Source organism: Marmota flaviventris, chromosome 6 (assembly GCF_047511675.1).
Source record: "Marmota flaviventris isolate mMarFla1 chromosome 6, mMarFla1.hap1, whole genome shotgun sequence".
Lineage (NCBI taxonomy): Eukaryota > Metazoa > Chordata > Mammalia > Rodentia > Sciuridae > Marmota > Marmota flaviventris.
The window spans coordinates 5931140-5950914 of record NC_092503.1 but is presented as its reverse complement, the minus strand read 5'-3'; the positions used below and the strand labels follow the sequence as shown (position 1 = coordinate 5950914).

Sequence of the window (19775 nt, the reverse complement as noted above, 5' to 3'; positions counted from 1 at the left end):
AATATCACACTTATAACAAAACCAAATAAAGATACATCAAGGAAACTACAGAGAATATCCCTGAGGAATGTAGATGCAAAAATACTTAATAAAATATTTACAAATCATGTTCAATATATTAAGAAGAATGTACACCATGATCAAGTTGGTTTTATTCCAGAGATAAAAGGATGGTTTAATATATGCAAATCAGTAAATGTAATTCATCATATACATAGAATTAAGAACAAAGATCACTTAGTAATCTTAATAGATTCAGAGAACGCTTTTGACAGAATTCAACACCAATTCATGATTAAAAAAAAAACAGTTAAGAAACTAGAGATAGAAGGACTCTACCTCAATATCATAAAGGATATATATGAAAAATCAAAACAAATCTCATAGTTAACAGGGGAAAACTGAAAGCATTTCCTCTAAAATCTAAGAGACAAGGATATCCACTCTCACCACTCCTATTTAATATAGTGCTAGAAACTCTAGCCAGAGCAATTAGGCAAGATAAGGAAATAAAAGGCATAAAAATAGGAAAGGAGGAAGTCAAATTATCACTGTTTGTATATAATATGATCCTACACCTAGAAGACTGCCCCCCCCCCGAAAAAAAAAAAAAAAAAAACTCCACCAAAAGACTTCTACAGCCAAATAAACAAATTTGGCAAAGTAGCAGCTTACAAAATCAGCATATAAGAATCAATACTTTTCCTATATACCTACAACCAATCTGCTAAGAAATCAGGAAAAACAATTCCATTCACAGTTGCCTCAAAACAACATCAACAACAAAACCCGAGGAATAAATCTAACTAAGGAGGTAGAAGATCTCTACAATGAAAACCATAGTACAGTGAAGAAAGTAATTGAGGAAGATCTCAGAAAATGAAAAGGCCCTCCCTATTTATGAATGGGTGTTAAGGTCTGTAAACAAGTCTGGATGGCGCCTGGCATTTTGCCAGAGGAAGTGGTTTGTGAAGTAACGCCAGCGAGCCATTAAGTGTGGAGATTCCTTATTGGTTGACTGCTGTATCGAGTTTATGTTAATTAGATAAGCTGTGTGGAATGTATAAATACCTCTGTTGTCCTGCAATAAACGGCTCCTACTTCTGCTGTATCAATCTACACAAGTTGCTCGTCACCCCCCGGTTATTTTGCTGCAGCCGGACTGCGGCAAATGGGTAGAAGTAATATTGTTAAAAGCAATGGTCAGATTCACTGCACTCCCCTATCAAAATACCAATGGCATTCTTTACAGAACTAGGAAAAAAAAAAACAGTCTTAAAACTCATTGAAAAAACAGAAAACCCAGAATAGTCAAAGTAGCCAAAATGCAATGCTGGAGACACCATAATATCTGATTTCAAATTAAACTACAGATCTACAGTAACAAAAAGCTGCATGGAGGGCTGGGGATGTGGCTCAAGCAGCAACGCGCTCACCTGGCATGCGTGAGGCCCGGGTTCGATCCTCAGCACCACATACAAACAAAGATGTTGTGTCCGCCGAAAACTAAAAAATAAATATTAAAAAAAATTCTCTCTCTCTCTCTCTCTCTCTCTCTCTCTCTCTCTCTTTAAAACAAAAGCTGCATGGAACTGGCATAAAAATAGACATATAGACCAATAGTACACAACAGAAGACATGGAGACACACACAGCTATAGTCACCCGATCCTTGAGAAAGATGCCAAAAATATACACTGGACAAAAGACAGCCTCCTTAACCAGTGGTGCAGGGAAACAGATTATCCATATGTAGAATAATTAAATTAGACCTCTATCTTTCATGCTGCACACACACATACAAAAAAAAAAAAAAAAAAAAAAACCTCAAAATGGATCAAAGACGTAGAGATTAGACCAGGAACTTTGTAACTCCCAGAGGAAAACAGAGCCAACACTCCAGCACGCAGGCAAAGGCAACAAAATTCTCAATAGGACCCCTACAGCTTGGCAAATAATGCCAAGAGTAACAAATGGCATCAAATTTAAAAGCTTCTACACAGCAAAGGAGACATTAGAAATGTGTTTAGAGGATTCACAGAATGGGATAAAAATCTATGCTGGGTACTCTTTTGACAGAGGATTAATATCTAGAACACATAAAGAACTCAAAAGCTTTATACCAAAACATCAAATAACCTAATTAATAAAGAATCAAATGAAATAAACAGACACTTTTCAGAAGAAATACAAATGGCCAACAAACATTTTAAAATGTTCAATATCACTGGCAATTAGGGAAATGCAAATCAAAACTACACTGAAATTTCTTCTCACACCAGCTAGAATGGCAGACATCAGGAACACAAATAATAATAAATGGTGGAGACGATGTGGAGAAAAAGGAACACTTTGATCCTGTTGATGAGACGTAAATTAGAACAACCACTATGGAAATTAGTATGGAGGTTCCTCAAAAGTCTAGGCAGGCAACCACCATATGACCCAGCTATACCACTCCTTGGTATTTACCCTGAAAAATTAAAGTCGTCACACTAACTAGTGTAATACATGTAATATTCCTGTCAATAGCAGCACAATTCACATAGCTAAACCATCTAACCACCCTTGATGTCCATCGATGGATGGATAAAGAAAATGTGGTGTATATACACGATGGAGTTTAATTCAGCCATAAAGAAAAAATGAAGTTATTTCATGTGTAGGAAATGGATGGAACCAGAGACCATCATGTTAAGTGAAATAAGTGAAACTCAGAAGGTTCAGGGTCATATGTTTTCTCTCATATGCCAAAGGTAGAGAGGAAAAAGGAAAACAAAGTTGGGGATGGATCTCTTAAATCGCAAAAAGAGATCAGTAGAGGAAAGGAACCAAGGGATAGGAGATGGGGAGGGAGGGGGAAGTGCCGGGGAGTGATATTGGCCAAATCATATTGTCATATTGTGTGCATGTACGAATACGTAACCACAATCCCAACTTTATGTACAACTATAAGGCACCAGTAAAAATAAATGTAGAAAAAAAAAACCCTCAAAAAATTCAAATGGTTCCCACCAGGAGAACTGAAAATCATACTGTGAACAACTATTACCTTACTAGGCAGCAATGAAAATGCAGTAAAGAAAGAAAAAAAAATGTAGCCTGTGACATCACCTCTCATGTTGACCAGCACCTTTCTCACTTACAAATACCTAAAAGGCACAGGCCCGATTTCAGAAGTTCCACTCGTTTTGGCTCCTGGGAGGCTATCGTCCAGCTATTCGCCTTGTTCAGCCCTCTTACACGTAGCCAGTACCTGAATTCTTCCCAGTGTAATTCAAATACCAAGTGACATGCAGAAAACAGGGTCCATTTCTCCTGATTTATGAGGCAAAAGTTTTCAAACATTTTCTCCCAAATGGCAGGGGCTGTATGTGGTTAGTAGGTTAAAAGGCAGATGGGAAATTGCCCAGATTGCTTGGATTGACTTGGTGTGTGCACTTCTGTCTGACCCGCTTCCCACCTGGCACCTGCTAATGATACCAGGTAGGAGCCACAGTGGAACAGTGGGAAGACCTTTGCTGTAGGACACTGGCATTTGGGAACTTTACCCTCGGCCAAATTGAGTTGGAATTTCTGGTTATGGAATAAGTATAGAATTTCTTCTTACTGTGGCTTAAGAATTTCTGGCCACCAAAGAAACTTGGAACATGCACCCCAGGTAATTCTTCCACACACCAAGGACACCCACTGCACCAGCTGTTGGTGCCAAGATCAGCACCCAACAGAGAACACTGGAGGATGGCAGGCACCAGCTGGGGCGAAAAGTGAGGTGTGGCCCCGTGTTTGGGGCCGAGATCACGGATCAGGCTCTTGCCACAGAGACCTGTGGTCATGCCCCACTCCATGTAAATTTTCAAGAATTTATTCCATCAATTGTTTGGGTCGAAATAAGTCTACATTTCAACTTAAAATATAAAGGAGATATTCGACATTTATTAGAATTTTCTCCAAGTCCAGAGAGAGAATATTTTCTTAACTAAAAGTTTTATGGTCTAGAGAGAAAGTCAATTGAAAGTGTCAATAATTCCAAAACCATGAAGTAAAATTCTGAAGACTAAAGGAAATTTTATGATAATATAATAAGACTATATTTTAACATTTTTCAGATAAATGTCAGTAGCAAAATTCTAAAGTCAGATATACTAGAAAACTACTTGTGTTTATATGTGCACAAGATGATTATTCTGCTAATATTATTCATGTTGAAATAATTAAGAGAAAGCTTTAATTGTACTCTAAAGCAACTGAATGTATTTTCCATTTTTGGAAAAAAATTTTTGGAAATAACACTATAAAACTAGTTTATAAATCCACTACATAATAAGCCAAACTTGGCCAATGAATAAATATTTCAAAGGTATATAAATTCTGATTATATTTCAATGCCATCTTTGACTCTCAACGATATACTGTCTGGACAAAATGTATTATGTGCTCACTCACCCTATCCATGAACAATGCATACAATTGCTTTGGGCTTTATGTTCTGAAATTTTGCATGATGCATATCTTACTAGAATTTATAATTTACAAGCTTTTGTTAAATTTAACACTAAGATTTGGAGATTTATTAATGTCAATACATGTATATCCAGGTCAGTTAACTATCCTTTAGTGTTACCACTGTAGGAATAAAACTGATTGTTTATCTGGTCTTCTACTTCAGATGGCCATGATCTGCATTGTTTCTATTTTTTCATTTGCCCCTGGAAATTATCCCACTGTTTCTGCAAGCACATCTGTGATTTCTAAAACGTGTTTGATTTTATTTAGTAATTTAGCAGGAAGCATTTCCTGATACTTGATGCCCCTATGAAGGTCATATGAAGCCCAGGACTATCTTTACTTGACCCATCCTTACATGAGGGAGGCAAATAAACTTCTACCTGTAACATCAGTTATTTGGTGTTTTCTGTGCACATAATCAAAATTAATCTGTTCTATTTTTGGTCTATTTATGCTGGAGAATAAGAGAGTAAGAAAAACACATTAATCTTGTCAAAATAACAAAAGGATGACCATCTGCTATAGTTTGAATGTCTGTGTCCCCTCCAAAATGCTTGTTGAAAACTAAATGCCAATGTGATGGTACTAAGAGGGGGAGTTCTGAGGGGTGCTTAAGTCCTGAGGCCACTGCCCTGGTGAATGGAATTAATATCCACAAAATGAACTTAGGGTTCACTATCATAAATCAGCAGGACAATACCCGGCCTTGAGTGTACAGGAGACCAGAACACACCACCCTAAAATATCTCTCTTTGGCTTAGGGATCATTTCAAGAACCTGCCATCCCCTCTGCCATGTGAGGACACAGCCTTCAGCTCCTGCAGGATGTGCCAACAGGACACCCTCTTAGATGCAGTGGCCAGATCCTCCAGGCTCCCAGCCTGTCAGTGCCGTGATGTTGGACTCCAGCCCCAGAACTGTGAGGAATACATTCCTGTCCTCTATAAATCACCAATCTCAGGTATCTTGTTAAAAAGGCATCGACCCATTGACCTCTTTATCAAAGGTAAGCACGTGGGGGGTTGCCGCCCGGAGAACGAAGGCCTTCATGGAGGGATTTCACTGACACTGTGACATGTGGCTGAGAGCCTGCAGATGGCTCCAATTACCTCCAAAGTCCTTTTTCTACTTTTTAAAGTTTCTCTAAATCATGAAGAAACAAAATCAATTAAGAGAGTTTAAGAAAGAAGCAGAAGAAAGCAAAATGGGAGGACATGCAGGTACATTAGTCGTACAGTCAAACCCTGATACAACTTATCTCAAGTCCCCGCCATCCCCAGCTCCTCCACAATGAAAACAAATACATCCCACAGTTTTGTTGTGGTCCCGACACTCCGCCATCCGTGCTGATGTCCACTTTTAATGTGACACCTGCACTTGTCGTTACATGTATTCCCCTCATGTGACACCCAGGGACTCTCCTTCTAAGGAGGCCTCCTTGCAGTGACTCAGACTCCAGTCCAAACGTGGCAGAGGTGGGACATGTGCGTGGGGAGGCCGCGTTGCACAGAGACTTCCCTGAGCGAGCAACCAACCACCGTCGCGCGGCCCTGGACAGACGCGTCACAGTACCTGGGCCTCCGGCTGCTGTGGAGTCTCTCCTGCTGCCAGTGTCCAGAACCACAGCCAGCCCCACCGAGTCCGCCGGCAGCACGGAGCTGCTGAGGTCCACCCGCGTCAAGCTCTTGGGCTCCCTCTCAGGGCCTCCCAAGGCGGTCCTAGGCTCGTCCCCTCCAGGTGCGTCTGCTTCCTGACCCCTCCTCGGTCTCTGCACAATGTGAACGATGCTCTGCTGTTCCAGGTCGCAGTTCTGTTGGAGTGACGTGGAAACATATAAGTAAATGGCAAGCACTAAATGCCAAAGAGCTACTTGTCCTCGGTCCCAGGGAACTTTCAAGGGCATTTCTGTACCGTGTCTACATCAGCAGTCCAAGGGACAGGAAAATGACAGGTGTGATTGATTGACTTAGGCACACTTCCCCTGCCCATGGGGGTCAAGGCACTTGTACGTGGTACTTGTTAGAAAAGCAACACTGAAGTGGGGTCAGAAACGGAAATTTAGGGATAAATGGAAGACAGCAACAGAAAGCCATAGCAATAATCAAGGGGACATAAATTTTCACCATTTTATATATACATGAGCAGTTTTTGCATAAGCACAGTGCAAATAATATGCTTTTAAAACTGATTTACCCTGGAAGTGATATGTCCTTTACTAAGACAAGGACTAGAGAAGGGACTGTCACGCACCTGCTACCCCCTCTCACAGAGCTGGGTCCTGGCTTTCAGTACCCCCCACCCCAATTCTCTATGGCTTCAAACTACTTCCTGCCATTCCCTCTCTTCTGGAGAGCGTGGAGACAAGATCTGTGTGAGGCGTAAGGACACTAATGGCAGCAGTAATAACCTCTCTCCCTGTGTCTTCCTCCAGCTTTCTCATTGCTGTCACAGAATCCTCTCAAAAGCAGTGACCCGGTCACTCTATGGCACCCCACCCCACACTCCTGCTTCTGATCTGCCTCTACCCGGGGGCACCAGCACACCCTGTGTTCTTCAGTCCTGTTCCTACCTCTTCCCACCCGCTGTCACACTGACTGCCCCCACCTCCCACTCCCAAGGTCGCCCAGGGCAGTGCTGCTCAGCAGTGATCACTGTTCGGCATCCTTGTCCCCATGTCCAACCTACCTTCCCGTTTGTCCTGCTGCCCCTTCCCCCACTGCACCCAAACTCCATCCACCCGATTTTCCTCCTGTTCTCTAACAGAGGCCAGTCCCCGCCATGACTCCTCCTCCTAGGCACATCCAGCCAGGTGCCTAGAGTAACCCTCAGGAGCCAGCAGTTCCCTCCACACCTTCTCCCTCATTCACCGCCATCGCCTCCACGTTAGGCTTCATCATGCCACAGCTTCATCATTACGCCCTCTGTCCCCACCTCTGCCACTCCAGCTCCGCACACGCGAGGATCTTTGCTGAGTGCCACGTGAGCTTTTTGAAGCATCTGCGTATCCACCTTGGTCAAGTGCACATGCTTTCCTGCTTTCTAGAGCTCCATCTCAGGGCTCTCCTGACCTGTCCCTCTGTTCACTGTGGAGGGTTCTAGACCACTCTTCATGTCTTCACTTCCTACTTCAATAGCACACACCACAAACTTCTCTGTGACCCTGTGCTCAGCCCCGAGCCTTGGCCCCGGGTACGGCTATAGAAACGACTGAAATAGGGCCTCTCCATGCTTCTGCCCTCTAGCAGCTAGGGTCCTATAAAGAGCATCTCTGGAAGGTTCCAGCCCAGCTGCTCAAGCCCAGAAGTACACCCAGTGCAGACGGGAGCCCAGCCACAGAGAGGCCCAGGGGCAGCCGTAGCCGTGTGGGAGGCAGAGTCTTCCGGGAGGACAAGCTGGAACACACACCCTGGGCGACCCCAGACCCAGGAGAAGAGGCTCATAATGTATGGCCCTGAGCTTTTGGATGCTCCTAGAGGGAAAGTAGATGCAGCAGGAGCCCTCGGCCTGAGTCCTTCCACACCTTCAAACCACAAGGCCCGGAGACCTGAGCACGGCACACCAGGACAGAGGCCGGAGGCCAGCCAGGAGCCCACAGCAGGAGGAGCAGAGGGAGGATCAGACCTGGCACAGCCTCAGGATGCACCCATACTGTGCCCTCAGGATTCAGCAAAAACAGTCCACATTCAGGGCTGATCCACTCACGCCATCCCTGGAGACAAAAGGGACGCCTTTCTCTCTCATCCAAGTCCCCACAGTCTTCGTCTGCCATGCTCCTCCTACAGCAGTGCAGGGTGTGAGCAGTACGTGGGGAGTGTGTGTGCGTGCATCCTCCAGCTTGATTTATAAATTCTTGAGAATTGCACGTGGGTCACCCTTCGGTGTGTTTGCCAGAAGGCCCCGCACAGCGAGCACTCTGAGCCAACGAGATGGACTAAGGAAGTGAAGGACTGAGGAAAACAAGGAAAAAGTGGGAACACGAACAGCCAAGAGCTGTGTCCGGTGCACCCCAGGAACCAGGGAATGCAGAAGAAAGAGTTCAGCGGACTTCGGCCCTAGCACTTTGTCACCTGCTGTGTGACACTGGGGAAATTATCCCCCCACCCCGGGCTTCATTTTCTATCATGGACAACAGCATCTTCAGCTCGGAAGACTCTCTGGGGAGTCGAGGACATGTGCAGAGTGAAGAGAACTCAACACATGGTTGGAAACTGACAAGGAGCGCCCTTTCTTGTCCAGCAGTGAAGCCTGAGAATTCTATTTGTTTGCTCCCATCATTCAATTTTTCTTTATACAGAGAAGGTAACCTAAGTGGCTGTTATTATGTTAATATTCCAGCTTTCCGTGATCTTAAAATTAATTTTAAGAAATCCCTCATGCTCAGATTCTGTGGAACCCATGAGGAACCTGAGCACATGTTCAGAGACAGCTGAAATTTGACAAATATAGAAACACTCCCTGTCCACTCAAATCCAGATTTTCCTAATGCTCAGGGTAGCATTGTAAAGGGGAACGGAAAGACCCCAGACAGATTTCAGTAGTTACACTGACATTTAGAGAACATATTTTCCCGTCTCCATCCAGGGTTCTGAGATCTTTAATTGCTTAATTTTTGACTCTTTCACAAAAAATGTTGTTGATCAAGGAAAAGCTCCCTGTGCCAGATGGTTCACTCACACAGCCTCCAGCACAGCTCAATGCCACGTTAACACGCCCCATGGACCGGAAATTGGATCAACTTCAGTTGGGTAGCCACTCCAAAGCCCCAAACGATATTTAGCTCTCACGACCATACGAGAAACTCCTCAGGTTCCCTAGGAAAAGATTTTTAGTGGGAGGACAGGATAGGGCTCCAATATGGCTTTCAGGACAGGACAAAACCCACGTCTTACTGCTTGACCATAAGATGGCTCCACAGAGAGAAAGCATGCAATGTCATTCCTTTTTTTTCTTTATAGAAATTTGTTAATCCAACCAGTAAGGTGGTAGGCAGGCATTCATCATCTACACTGGGTCTTGTGCTGTCAAGCAGAGCTGCAGACCCAGGGGACTGAAGGGTCTGTGACCTGGGCTGTCTCTGAGAGGACCTTTGATATGGAGATAGTTCACATTTATAAAATATATATGGAGGGTTTTTTGGTCAAATAATGACCAACTCTCATCCAATGGGCCATTATCCAACGATATACAAAAAAAAAAAAAAAAATTAATGTCTTTTTTTTCTCCCCAAAGAAGTCTCTTTGATGGCATGTTGTTAGAATACAAACATTTCAGAAAGAAAGTGATAATCCAATTTTAGAAATAATTAAAACTTGAAACACTCAACAATGTTCTTCAAAAATATTCTTAAAAGATTCCCCAGAAAAGGGAATAATGTTACTCTAACAAGAACAATTACTGGGACTGAAAAGTTATCCATGTGTTTTCAAATACTTAATGGAGAGTTATATAGATCATCTCTAACCAGTTAGCATTCATACATTATAACAATAATTATATTAACAATAAAGGTAAAATGTACACAGTGTTTTTGAGGCACAACTGTCTTTTCGTGGCTCCATAAGGGAGTGACTGTTACCATCTGCTGTGATCTGGATTTGTCCTCTCAAACGCATACGTTGAAGCTTAATCATCAACTTGACAGTATTGAGAGGGGGACTTCAGCAGGTGATTAAGTCGTCAGGATGGAGCCTTCACAGATGTGCTCAGCACCTTCCAATAAAGGAGGTGTGAGGGGCAGTCTGTCCCTTCCCTCCTTTTTTGTCCCCTTTGTCCTTCTGCTCTTCGGCCATGTGAGCATCAGCAAGACACCACGCTAGAGCCCCAACGCCAGCACCTTGATCCTGGACTTACCAGTCTTCCAGATGAGGAATGAAAGTCTGCTCTTGGCAATTGCCCATCCTAAAGCATCTGTGACAGCCAAAGACCCCCCCTGGAGAGTTGGTGTGGGAATCCATTTGACCCGTGCCTAACACATACAGCTGTTTGCACACTGCTTATCGTGGTTGTCATTGCTCATTTCAGTTCCACTTCCCAGAAGAAGAAGGTGAGTCAAAGAGAATAAAACTTGGCTCAGTGTCACCAGCTCCCAGCTGTGAAGCCAGGGTAGGAACACAGGCTGCCAACTCCTCCCTTAGCCTTCTCTGAATCTGCAGAACGAGTGGAGGTGCAGATAGGCCAGGGGAGCAGGGCTCGGTGGTGAGGAGGGGCTCAGAGCTGCAAGTGGGAACAGCCCAGGTCCAAAGGAATGTGCAGGAGAAGGGCTAGAAACTGGAAAATGAAGGCGCAGAGAACTGCCACGGGAGGGGACCACAGGCAGGAAGCAAAAGAAAGTTCAGCTCAATCTGATTTAAGGTTGGTAGGTAGGTAGGTAGCTAGGTAGGTAGGGACAGTGGCAGTTACAGAGGACCCGGCAAAAATATGGATATGGAAGGAACAGGGCAAAGGTGGTTGGAACAAGCCCAGCAGAGTCCAAGGTGATTCCAAAGACAGAAGCAGGATCCAGCTTTTAGTGAAGTCAGCTCCCTGTGAGGTCCCAATGCCCAGGATGACAGTGCTTGTCACAGGGTACTCTCTTCTGTGCTTCTGTCCCCATACAGCACCACCTTAGAGAAAAGATACTGCATCTCCCTAATACTGCATCTGCGGAACCTACTGTGGTCACTCAATCCTGATACACTCCCTCTGAGAGCCTGAGCCACTCCATGGTCCTCCAAGCACACAGCTATTGTCACAGCCAGTGCAGAGGTGATGAAAGGCTCAGAGGGCTTCAGGGACTTGCCCAGGGGTCCAGGCAGGTGACTGGGAATGCAATCTCGTGCCTCTCAGCGCCAGGGACTCCCCAGTTGGGCAAGTCTAGGTTGACAAGCCCACGCCCCAGTCTAGACCCCTCTGCTCCTCCTGAGCCTACTTTGGTGGTCTGCCAGTAGGTCAGGATATCCTCAGCACCCTTTTTACTGTCCTCCAGGCCTGTTAAACTCTCTCCACACAAGATGGGTACGAGCATTCTGTCAGAAACCTCTCATGCTCGCTGGGTGTACACTGTAAAGTCTCACAATATTGGATTTGTATTTAAATTTTTAGTGGCACACATTTTTTCCCAGAAATGAATTATAATCAGCCAAGAATTATCAGATAAAAGTTTTCCTACTTTAATAGTCAGATTTTAATTTTAAAATTTATTCTGTCATTAAGAGATTCTTTCTTAGTTAATTTTCAAGAAGCACGTTTTGTAACAACTTATATTTTCTTTTTTTCTGATGAACAAATTGCAGCATGTTTTTTTTTTTCTTGTTGTTTCTGAAAATAACTTCCAATATGTTTGTGTAAGGCCATCAGGGTTTCTAATAATGTATTTTCTATGCCAAGAAAAAAACAGACATTTCTTTAGGAAGCCATTTGAAAGTATTTTTTAACATGTTGGTTAGAAACCGTCTGGCTGATTGCTCTTGACAATGGGACAACACAGATAAGACAATGAGCCTGGAGAGGCTCAGGAGGAGTCAGAGTCACCATCAGAAACTCTGGTCTCACTGGTCCATGGTTTCAAACTCCAGTTCCCATACAGAGTGTTCAGTGACCACAAAATGCCAATTTATATTAATTGGGAGAGAATAAAAACTACTCCTTCAGCCTCATCCTTCATTAAAAAAAAGAGAGAGAGAGAAACTTAAGCAGATTCTTTGTGATTTAGTCTTTGAATTATGTCCTGTTCCTTATGACCAGTTTCCATTATAATCAAAGATATTATGCTACATAGAGATATTAAAAGGCCCCCTCTCCAGTTGCCAAAAGCAGGGTAACACAATTACTGGCAAAGGTTGTTAGCCCCACACTAATTAGCCAACGCAGCTCTGAGCCTTGCCAACCCACGCCCCTCCCACCCCAGACCTGGGACCTTTCCACTGCTCATTAGGACCTATACCAGGGCCCTCGAGGAGACAAATAGGGGGTTCGCTGCATGGTAGCTGCCTTGGTAAATGATTCATTTGGGAAGAAAGGAGGTCAGTGCTGCTTGGAATTGACTCATCCTTGTCTGCTCTTTCCTAAATACAACAGCTATCAGAAAGTCAAAACCACACCCACTAAGACCACTATGTTTCCAACTGTAAACTTTGCAAGAAAAATCCCCCAACTGTTGTTTGTTGCTACTTAGGATAAATATTATCAACAAAAATACATATGGATCATTTTCCACAAAATTGCCTCATTTTTAAGCCGCTGCACATGCTTTATAGACATTCTTCTGCCACAATGCCCTTCCTCACCTCGGTCCTAAAGCTGTGGAGTCAGCCACCCAAGGACTGAGACCTCTGAAACCCTGAGCCCCAAATAAACTTTTCCTCCTCTTAAATCGTTCTTGCTGGGTCTTTGGGTCACAAAATGAAAAAACTAACACATACATTGACCCTGATCCTGATATGAGAATATTAGCATTGGGACCTTTGGCAGGGTTGGAGTTAGGGGTGATGCCCTCATGGATGGGACCCATGCCCTTATAAGAGACATGAAAGCTTCCCATCTCTCTCTGCTCTCTGCCACTTGGACATTTAGGAAGAGAACTGTCTGAAAACCAGGAGGCAGGCCCTCACCAGTCATCAGCTCTGCCAGGGCCTTGAGCTTAGACTTCCAGGCCCCAGAGCTGGAAGCAATGAACACTGTTTGAGCCACCCAGTCTACAGTGTTCTGCTACAACCCCCAGAACCGAGTAGGACAGCCAGGGCAGGCTGCTGAAGACCCAGAAACGATACAAGTAAGCACAGGGAAAGGAATGGATTTGTTCAAGGTCATAATTAGTTGCTAGCTGGCCTGGAATCAAATAAATTTAAGTTTTTAAACTATTGGGTAACCCAGAAGATGCTTATAATTAATCAGAAGTAAACTAAAGTGGTATCAGTCTTGAATTATTAGCTATTATTAAAAAGATCCCGCCCCCTAGAAAAAAGCACCAAAACCTAAAAACTCCCTTAGGGGAAGTATATCCAGTTATATATGAACAATAAGAAAAGAGGTGAGAAAAATAAACAGAGTGACTTAGTTCTCTTTGTATTGCTATAACAGAATAGCTGAGGTTGGTAATCTATAAAGAATCTTATTTCTCTCAGTTATGGAGACTAGGAAGCCCAAGGTCTAGAGGACTCCATCTAGCAAGGACCTTCTTGCCACATCATCCCATGGCGGAAGGTGGCAGGGAAAGTGAGAGAGAGCAAGACATGGAACCTGCAGCCCCCAGCCCTTTTACATTTTGCATTAACCCATTCTTGAGGTAGAGTCCTCATGACCTAAACATTTTCCCCAGGCCTAAATACGGACAGCACTGTGGCACTGAGGATTCAGTTTCCAACACATGAATGTTGGGAGACGCAGGTAAACCACACCACAGGGATGACTTATTCTAAAACATGAATAGTTCCTAAGTCAAGCATTTGTCTTCCTGCCATCAAGATGCGTTGCCAAGCACCATCACACAGGCACCCTTCCGCAGATCCCAGGGAGACATTTCCCTTGGCCTCTAGGTGTAGCCTGAATACCTGCATGGTGCTAAGGTGTGGTGGGGGATGTGGGAGGGGCAGTAAGTAGTCAGGCTCTTCACGAAGAAACCCGCACAAGCAGGCATTTGTATTTATATTTTAAACAACTGACATAGATAAGCAGTCTCACCCTTCTGCTGTAAATTTCTTAAGCTCTAGCCTCAGGTTTCAATTTCAGATATAAATACAACACATTGTCACTTGTGTCAGCTCCTCTTTCATAATCTGGTGTGTTAGGACGGCATGTGTGACAACTCCTTTCCCATAGATAAACGAAACATGCACCTGCTCCCCTCCCACACCTTTAAGCAGTTCACCTGCCTGAGGGGCCCTCCAGACATAACCAGTGGAAAGGCATTGAGCCCCTGTGGGGCCAGGACCAACTCCCAGCCACGACGTTGGATGGCAAGCAAGATGCACGCTGTTCACTCTGGCCTCAGCTGGTGGTCCCAGTTAATTCCTCCCTGTGATCATGCACTCAGGAGAAACAATGTGTAAAGCCACCGGCCACACCAAGTAGATCCCTGGAGCCAGGCTCTCATGCTGGAATAGTGCAGCAGGTAGGGCCATAGGCACTAGGGCGGGTGAGTGAGGTGACCACCGTGTGGGGCAATGACCAGGACCACTCAGCTTTTGACTCCAAGACACCTGGTAAACACTGTCGTTGAAGGGAGGACTCTTCTACATTCAGCTGTCGAACTTCTATAATGGATCCCCTATGCTGTTGGTAACAGGGCCTTCCCATTGTTATAATACGAATGTTCCTGGGGCTTACAGATGCGAGGAAAGCTCACAAAGGCTCATTTGGTCTTCGCTACTGATAAGTCAATTGAAGAAAAGTACAAAAGTCCCCTAGGGGACCCAGGGAAGTGCCCCAAAGTGTGAGGGAAGCTAATGAGAATCCCACATGACATGTCAGGCCACAGATTTAGACAGAGTGGCCCTCCCTTATCCACAGGGATCTGTTCAAAGACCCCCAGTGGATACTTAAAACTGTGGATAGAATTGAACCCCATATTCTCCAGAGGTCCACTAAGTGGCAGGCAGGTGGCATACACAGCTTGACCACGGGGGACAAAGGAATGATTCACCCTCCACACCGATGGAGAATCCACACAAGATCGCATCATGACACTGAGGATGGTGTCAATTATGCCTGAAACCTTCCACTAGTGTTCTCAGGGTGGGTGACGGCAGGAAACAGAAAGCATAGCAAGAGAACCCCAGGGGAGAGACTCCTGGAAAGCATTTCCTCTCCCAGGGCCCTCGGGTAGGGAGTGAGAGCCCATGTGGAGAGTGTTCATAAACAGCTCGGGAAGCCGTCTCAGGGCTCAGTCCCTCACCCAGGCGACATCAGAGACTCTGAGCACGTGCACACGGGAAAGGCAAGCACTGGCCTCTCTTTCTTGTTATTACTGTTTGGTTTGTTTGTTTTTGTGTAACTACAGGAAGCATGGTTGGCTGAAGAGAATCTTTTCCAAATTTACGACCATTTGTAACCTTAGAAAGTGACCCTTTAGGGAAACAGTTTCTGCAGATACAATTAAAGACCTGGAGGTGACTCATTCTGGATTTGGGTTAATCCACTTAAATCCAACTGATGTCTTCATAAGAGGAGGGAGGATGCAGAGGGACGGGGGGTGGGTCACAGGGGATGCAGTGGGTGAGGACATAGCCCTGCACTTCCGTGGGTCCACAAGCTGTAGGAGGGGGTGGGGTCCCCTCCTGGAGACCTCAGAGGGAGCACAACCCCACCAGGATCCTGACTTCTGGGTTCTAGCCTCCAGCACTGGGAGAATATAGCTGGTGTTTCAGCCACTACATTTACTCTGCATCACCGTGGCAACCTAGGAATCTAGTGAAGGAGGGAAAGACACTGAGGCGGAGCGAGCAGGGTGTGACAAAGTGGGGTTGGGAGGCCCAAGAGTGGAGAAGAAAAGCTGGAATTTATTACTGCAGGAGTAAAATACTTTCAGAGTCAAATACAGATGGGGGCTCCTCAGGAGGGGAGCACTCCATAAAGCCAGCTGTTAATAGCTCCCCCTTCAACTCCCAAAAATCTCCCTGTTTGAAAGATGAACCACATGGTCACAGTTACCCATGGCATACAGTATGTGCTCAATAAGTACTTTTGAAGAATTTAGAAAAAAAAATCACAGTATTGATGCCACCTAATATATTCTGAGCTGTCTGCATCCCAGCTGCTGGTCCAGGTGTCTGCTCATTTCACTCTGCTCAGCCTCGGAGTCAGGCAGGCGCTCCATCCACCTCTTCATCTTAGTGAGGAGGTTGCTGGAGTCCAAGAAGTTAAGTCATCAAAGGTCACAACAGCTACAATGTGGTAAGCCAGATTCATACCTAACATTTGTGAGCTACGATATCAATAGCTCCCAGAACTTTCTCACAAATAGTAACATTTAACCTCACTGAAGCAGTCTGAGCGTCTGTGTCACCTCCCAAATCCATGTTGAAACTTAATCCCCCATAACAGGATTCAGAGGCCGCCTCTAGAGGTGATTGCCTAATGAATGCTCTGCCAGGAATGAATCAGTGCCTTATATAAGGGCCTCAGGAGGTGAGCTCCCCCTCCTGTCCCTTCTGCCATGTGGGAATTCAGAGTCTGTCCCCTCCAGAGCATGCAGCAACAAGCCTTCACCCTGGGGCTAGAGTGCAGTGCTCACCAGATACCCACCAGCCAGTGTCTAGACCTTGGACTTCCCAGCCACCAAGAACTATGATAAATTTATTTCTGTTCTTTACAAAGTACTCAGTCTCAGGCATTTTGTTATAGCAGCACAAATGGACCAAGACACCCACCTAATACTTTCACCAACCTTCTCTCAAGCATTATGTTCAGTGTTTAACAGAGCCACCTAGGGCTCAGGAAGACTAAACAAATCAGCCAAGATTGCACATGGGGTTTCTAAACTGACTCTCCGGTCTTTTGCTCATTTCAAGTCTGCATTCTGAATCGTCTCCCTGGGTGTTTGTAAAGTATAGTCAAGGTGGAGATCTGAGGACAGGGCAGAGCACGATGGGCATTCGACCACTGGCCTCTCAGTGGTGGCCTTTCTTTAACCAGATGAGACACTCCACTCTGGGCACAAAGCTTCAGATCCTCAAGACCCACACCCTCTGCAGCCTCCACTCAAGTCAACCTGACAGGTATGACGGAGACCCATATGACTTCAGAGCAGTGGGGACAGATGAGACACCTAGCCAAGCAGGCTGTGGGGGCCCCAAGAAGCCTGAGGGAACCAAGAATCCTCTCCACTCTCAGAACCACAACCTAAGAACTGCTCAGTAACACTTTAAATCTAATTAGCATCAAAGCTATGAAGGATGAGTTCACGGCTAAGTGGGGAGGGAGAAGACTCTGTCTGCCCTGAGAACTTTTCTCAAGGGTTATGATAAAGGAAAACATATTGTACTATGAATGAGAAAGAGAACATGTAGGCATTGTGTGTCAGACGTTGACACTACCAATATCAAACGTGACATCAATTATATCTTTATAGGACAGGTCTCTGAATTAACATACAAATAGCAATCTGCTGAATGCCCAAAGGCACATGGTATTTATAAGCCTTGCCTGTGTCAAGCAGTTCTGTAAATGTATAAAAATGCTTGGAGCAGCATAAAGTCAGTGATAGAAAACAAATTTTAAGTGAAGAACTCATGAGCTGCTTTATTTCCCCTGGTTTTATGGTCTGAAACAGCAGCTCTTTTGCAATACACCAAAGAACAATGGGAAAGGAGGCAAGCACCCTCACAGGATGCTTAGTTAATCCCACTTTCAGGATGAAAGAATCAAAAAGAAGAGAACAATTTGGCAAAGATAAAGAATTTGTTGATACAAACCGATTTTACTGTGAGGTCTCATTGAGGGGGGACTAGGACACAGAACCTCTTAGAACTATTTTTGGACATTCAGGCTTAGCTAGAAAAATGCATGCAAATCTGTGTTAGCATTTGAATATGAGGTGCTCCCCAGGCTCCATGTGTTGAAGGTTCACTTTCAAAGCCGCAGGGTTGGGGGGTGGGTAGAATGGGGATCTACCCTCATGGATGGATTAATCCACCACCGAGTGATTCACACTTGATGGCATTGTTGGTTAGTGGTGGAAACTCTAGTGGTGGGGTCCAGTTGAAGGAATTAGGTCGCTGGCAAGCCCTCAAAGGGCACTTCTTCTCTCCTGCCCCTTCCTCCCTCACTCTCATGCTCACTCTCTTTCTGCTTCCCATCTGCCAGGAAGTGAGCAGCTCCCCTCTGTCATTCTCCGGCCTTGGTGTTCTGCCTCACCTTGGTCCAAAGGCTGGAAGCAGCCAACCATGGACTGAAACCTCTGGGATATTAGACGGAATAAGTCTTTCCTCTTCTAAGCTGGTATCCTCAGCTATTTTGTCACAGCAATGAAAAGCTGAACAACATACTGTGGGGTAAAAATCTATTTCAAATATGTTTAAAATGATATATGTGGGAATAAAAAATTATACAGATTAATATCCATATAACAAAGACCAACTACCACTTCCTACCATAAACCTGGTGTGTACAAATCTCTATTATTCATCATCTATGTATCTTATACATACACACTTTCATGCAAACTATGGCATGTTTGCTTTTCATATAGAACATGCTACAGAGATTTTGTCATCAAAATTTTAATTATTTGCTAAAAGTTCAAAGACTCTGAAGTGCATATATTACTAGATAAAAATTATGAAAATGATTCTAAGAGAATATTAGTTATAATTCTACAACAATAAGCAAATGTAAATGTGATGTTTATTTGCTTGATTGTGGGCATCTATCATGTCACAGATAACTTTTTGTTCTCTGGGGAATAAAATAAATGAGCAAGAATATCATTACAATAACCCAATATGATCACCATTACCCTCTCCCCCTACAAAAAGTAGTGTTGTTGTTTTTCCTTAAGATAGATAAATTGATTCTAAAGTTCACATAGAAAAAATAACCAAGCAGGATTATGTAAAAATTTTCTGGAAGAAACAAAGAGAGGGACTGACTATGGAAGACACTAAACACGACATAAAGCCCCTTTATTAAAACTCTGACATTGGAGCATGAATGGAACTTTAATTAATGCAACTATGGTTCCAAACCAGGATGCAATAAACACAGTTGGCACTCTGCACCCATGAGTTCTGCCTCCATGGATTCAACCAGTAATGGCTTGAAAATATTAAAAATTCTGTACTGAACATGGACAGATATTTTCCTTGTCATACTCAACAATATGAAATAAGAACTATGTACATAACATTTATGCTGTGTTCAGTATGATAAGCAATCCAAAGCTGGCTTAAAATATATTGGAGAATGTTCATAGGTTCTATGCAAACACTTTGCTATTTTATATAAAGAGGTTGAGCATCATGGATATTAATATCTGCAGGAGTTCTGGAACTAATGCCTCATAGAACATGAGGGATGGCTGTGTTAATAAACTTAAGTATGCCAAAAAATATTGTAAGTCATTTTGTGACAAAACACACCATCAGCAAAGATAAATAACAAATTGGGAAAAAATATTTTCAACTTGTGAAAAAGATATATAACTCTTTAACTAGGAAAAGAACATCTAAAAATCTGTAATAAAAATGGATAATGAGAAGTTACAAACAACATACAAATGAATATTAAAAGATGACAATGTAACGAGATTAACTTATAATCAGATGGAATAGGATTGACCCCGTCTCCTTGCAC

The 19775-nt window shown here is 44.0% G+C and overlaps 1 protein-coding gene across 5 annotated transcripts in view; it reads right to left on the bottom strand.

The window, feature by feature from the left end:
• Nucleotides 1-19775, bottom strand: part of Prkn (parkin RBR E3 ubiquitin protein ligase) — a 1231972-nt gene that overhangs the window by 842892 nt on the left and 369305 nt on the right. For all 5 annotated transcript variants that reach the window (XM_071612868.1, XM_027939482.2, XM_071612867.1 and 2 more), the window contains one exon: nucleotides 6081-6318. In XM_071612868.1, the coding sequence (XP_071468969.1) occupies nucleotides 6081-6318 (238 nt within the window). The remainder of the gene's footprint in view (nucleotides 1-6080; nucleotides 6319-19775) is intronic.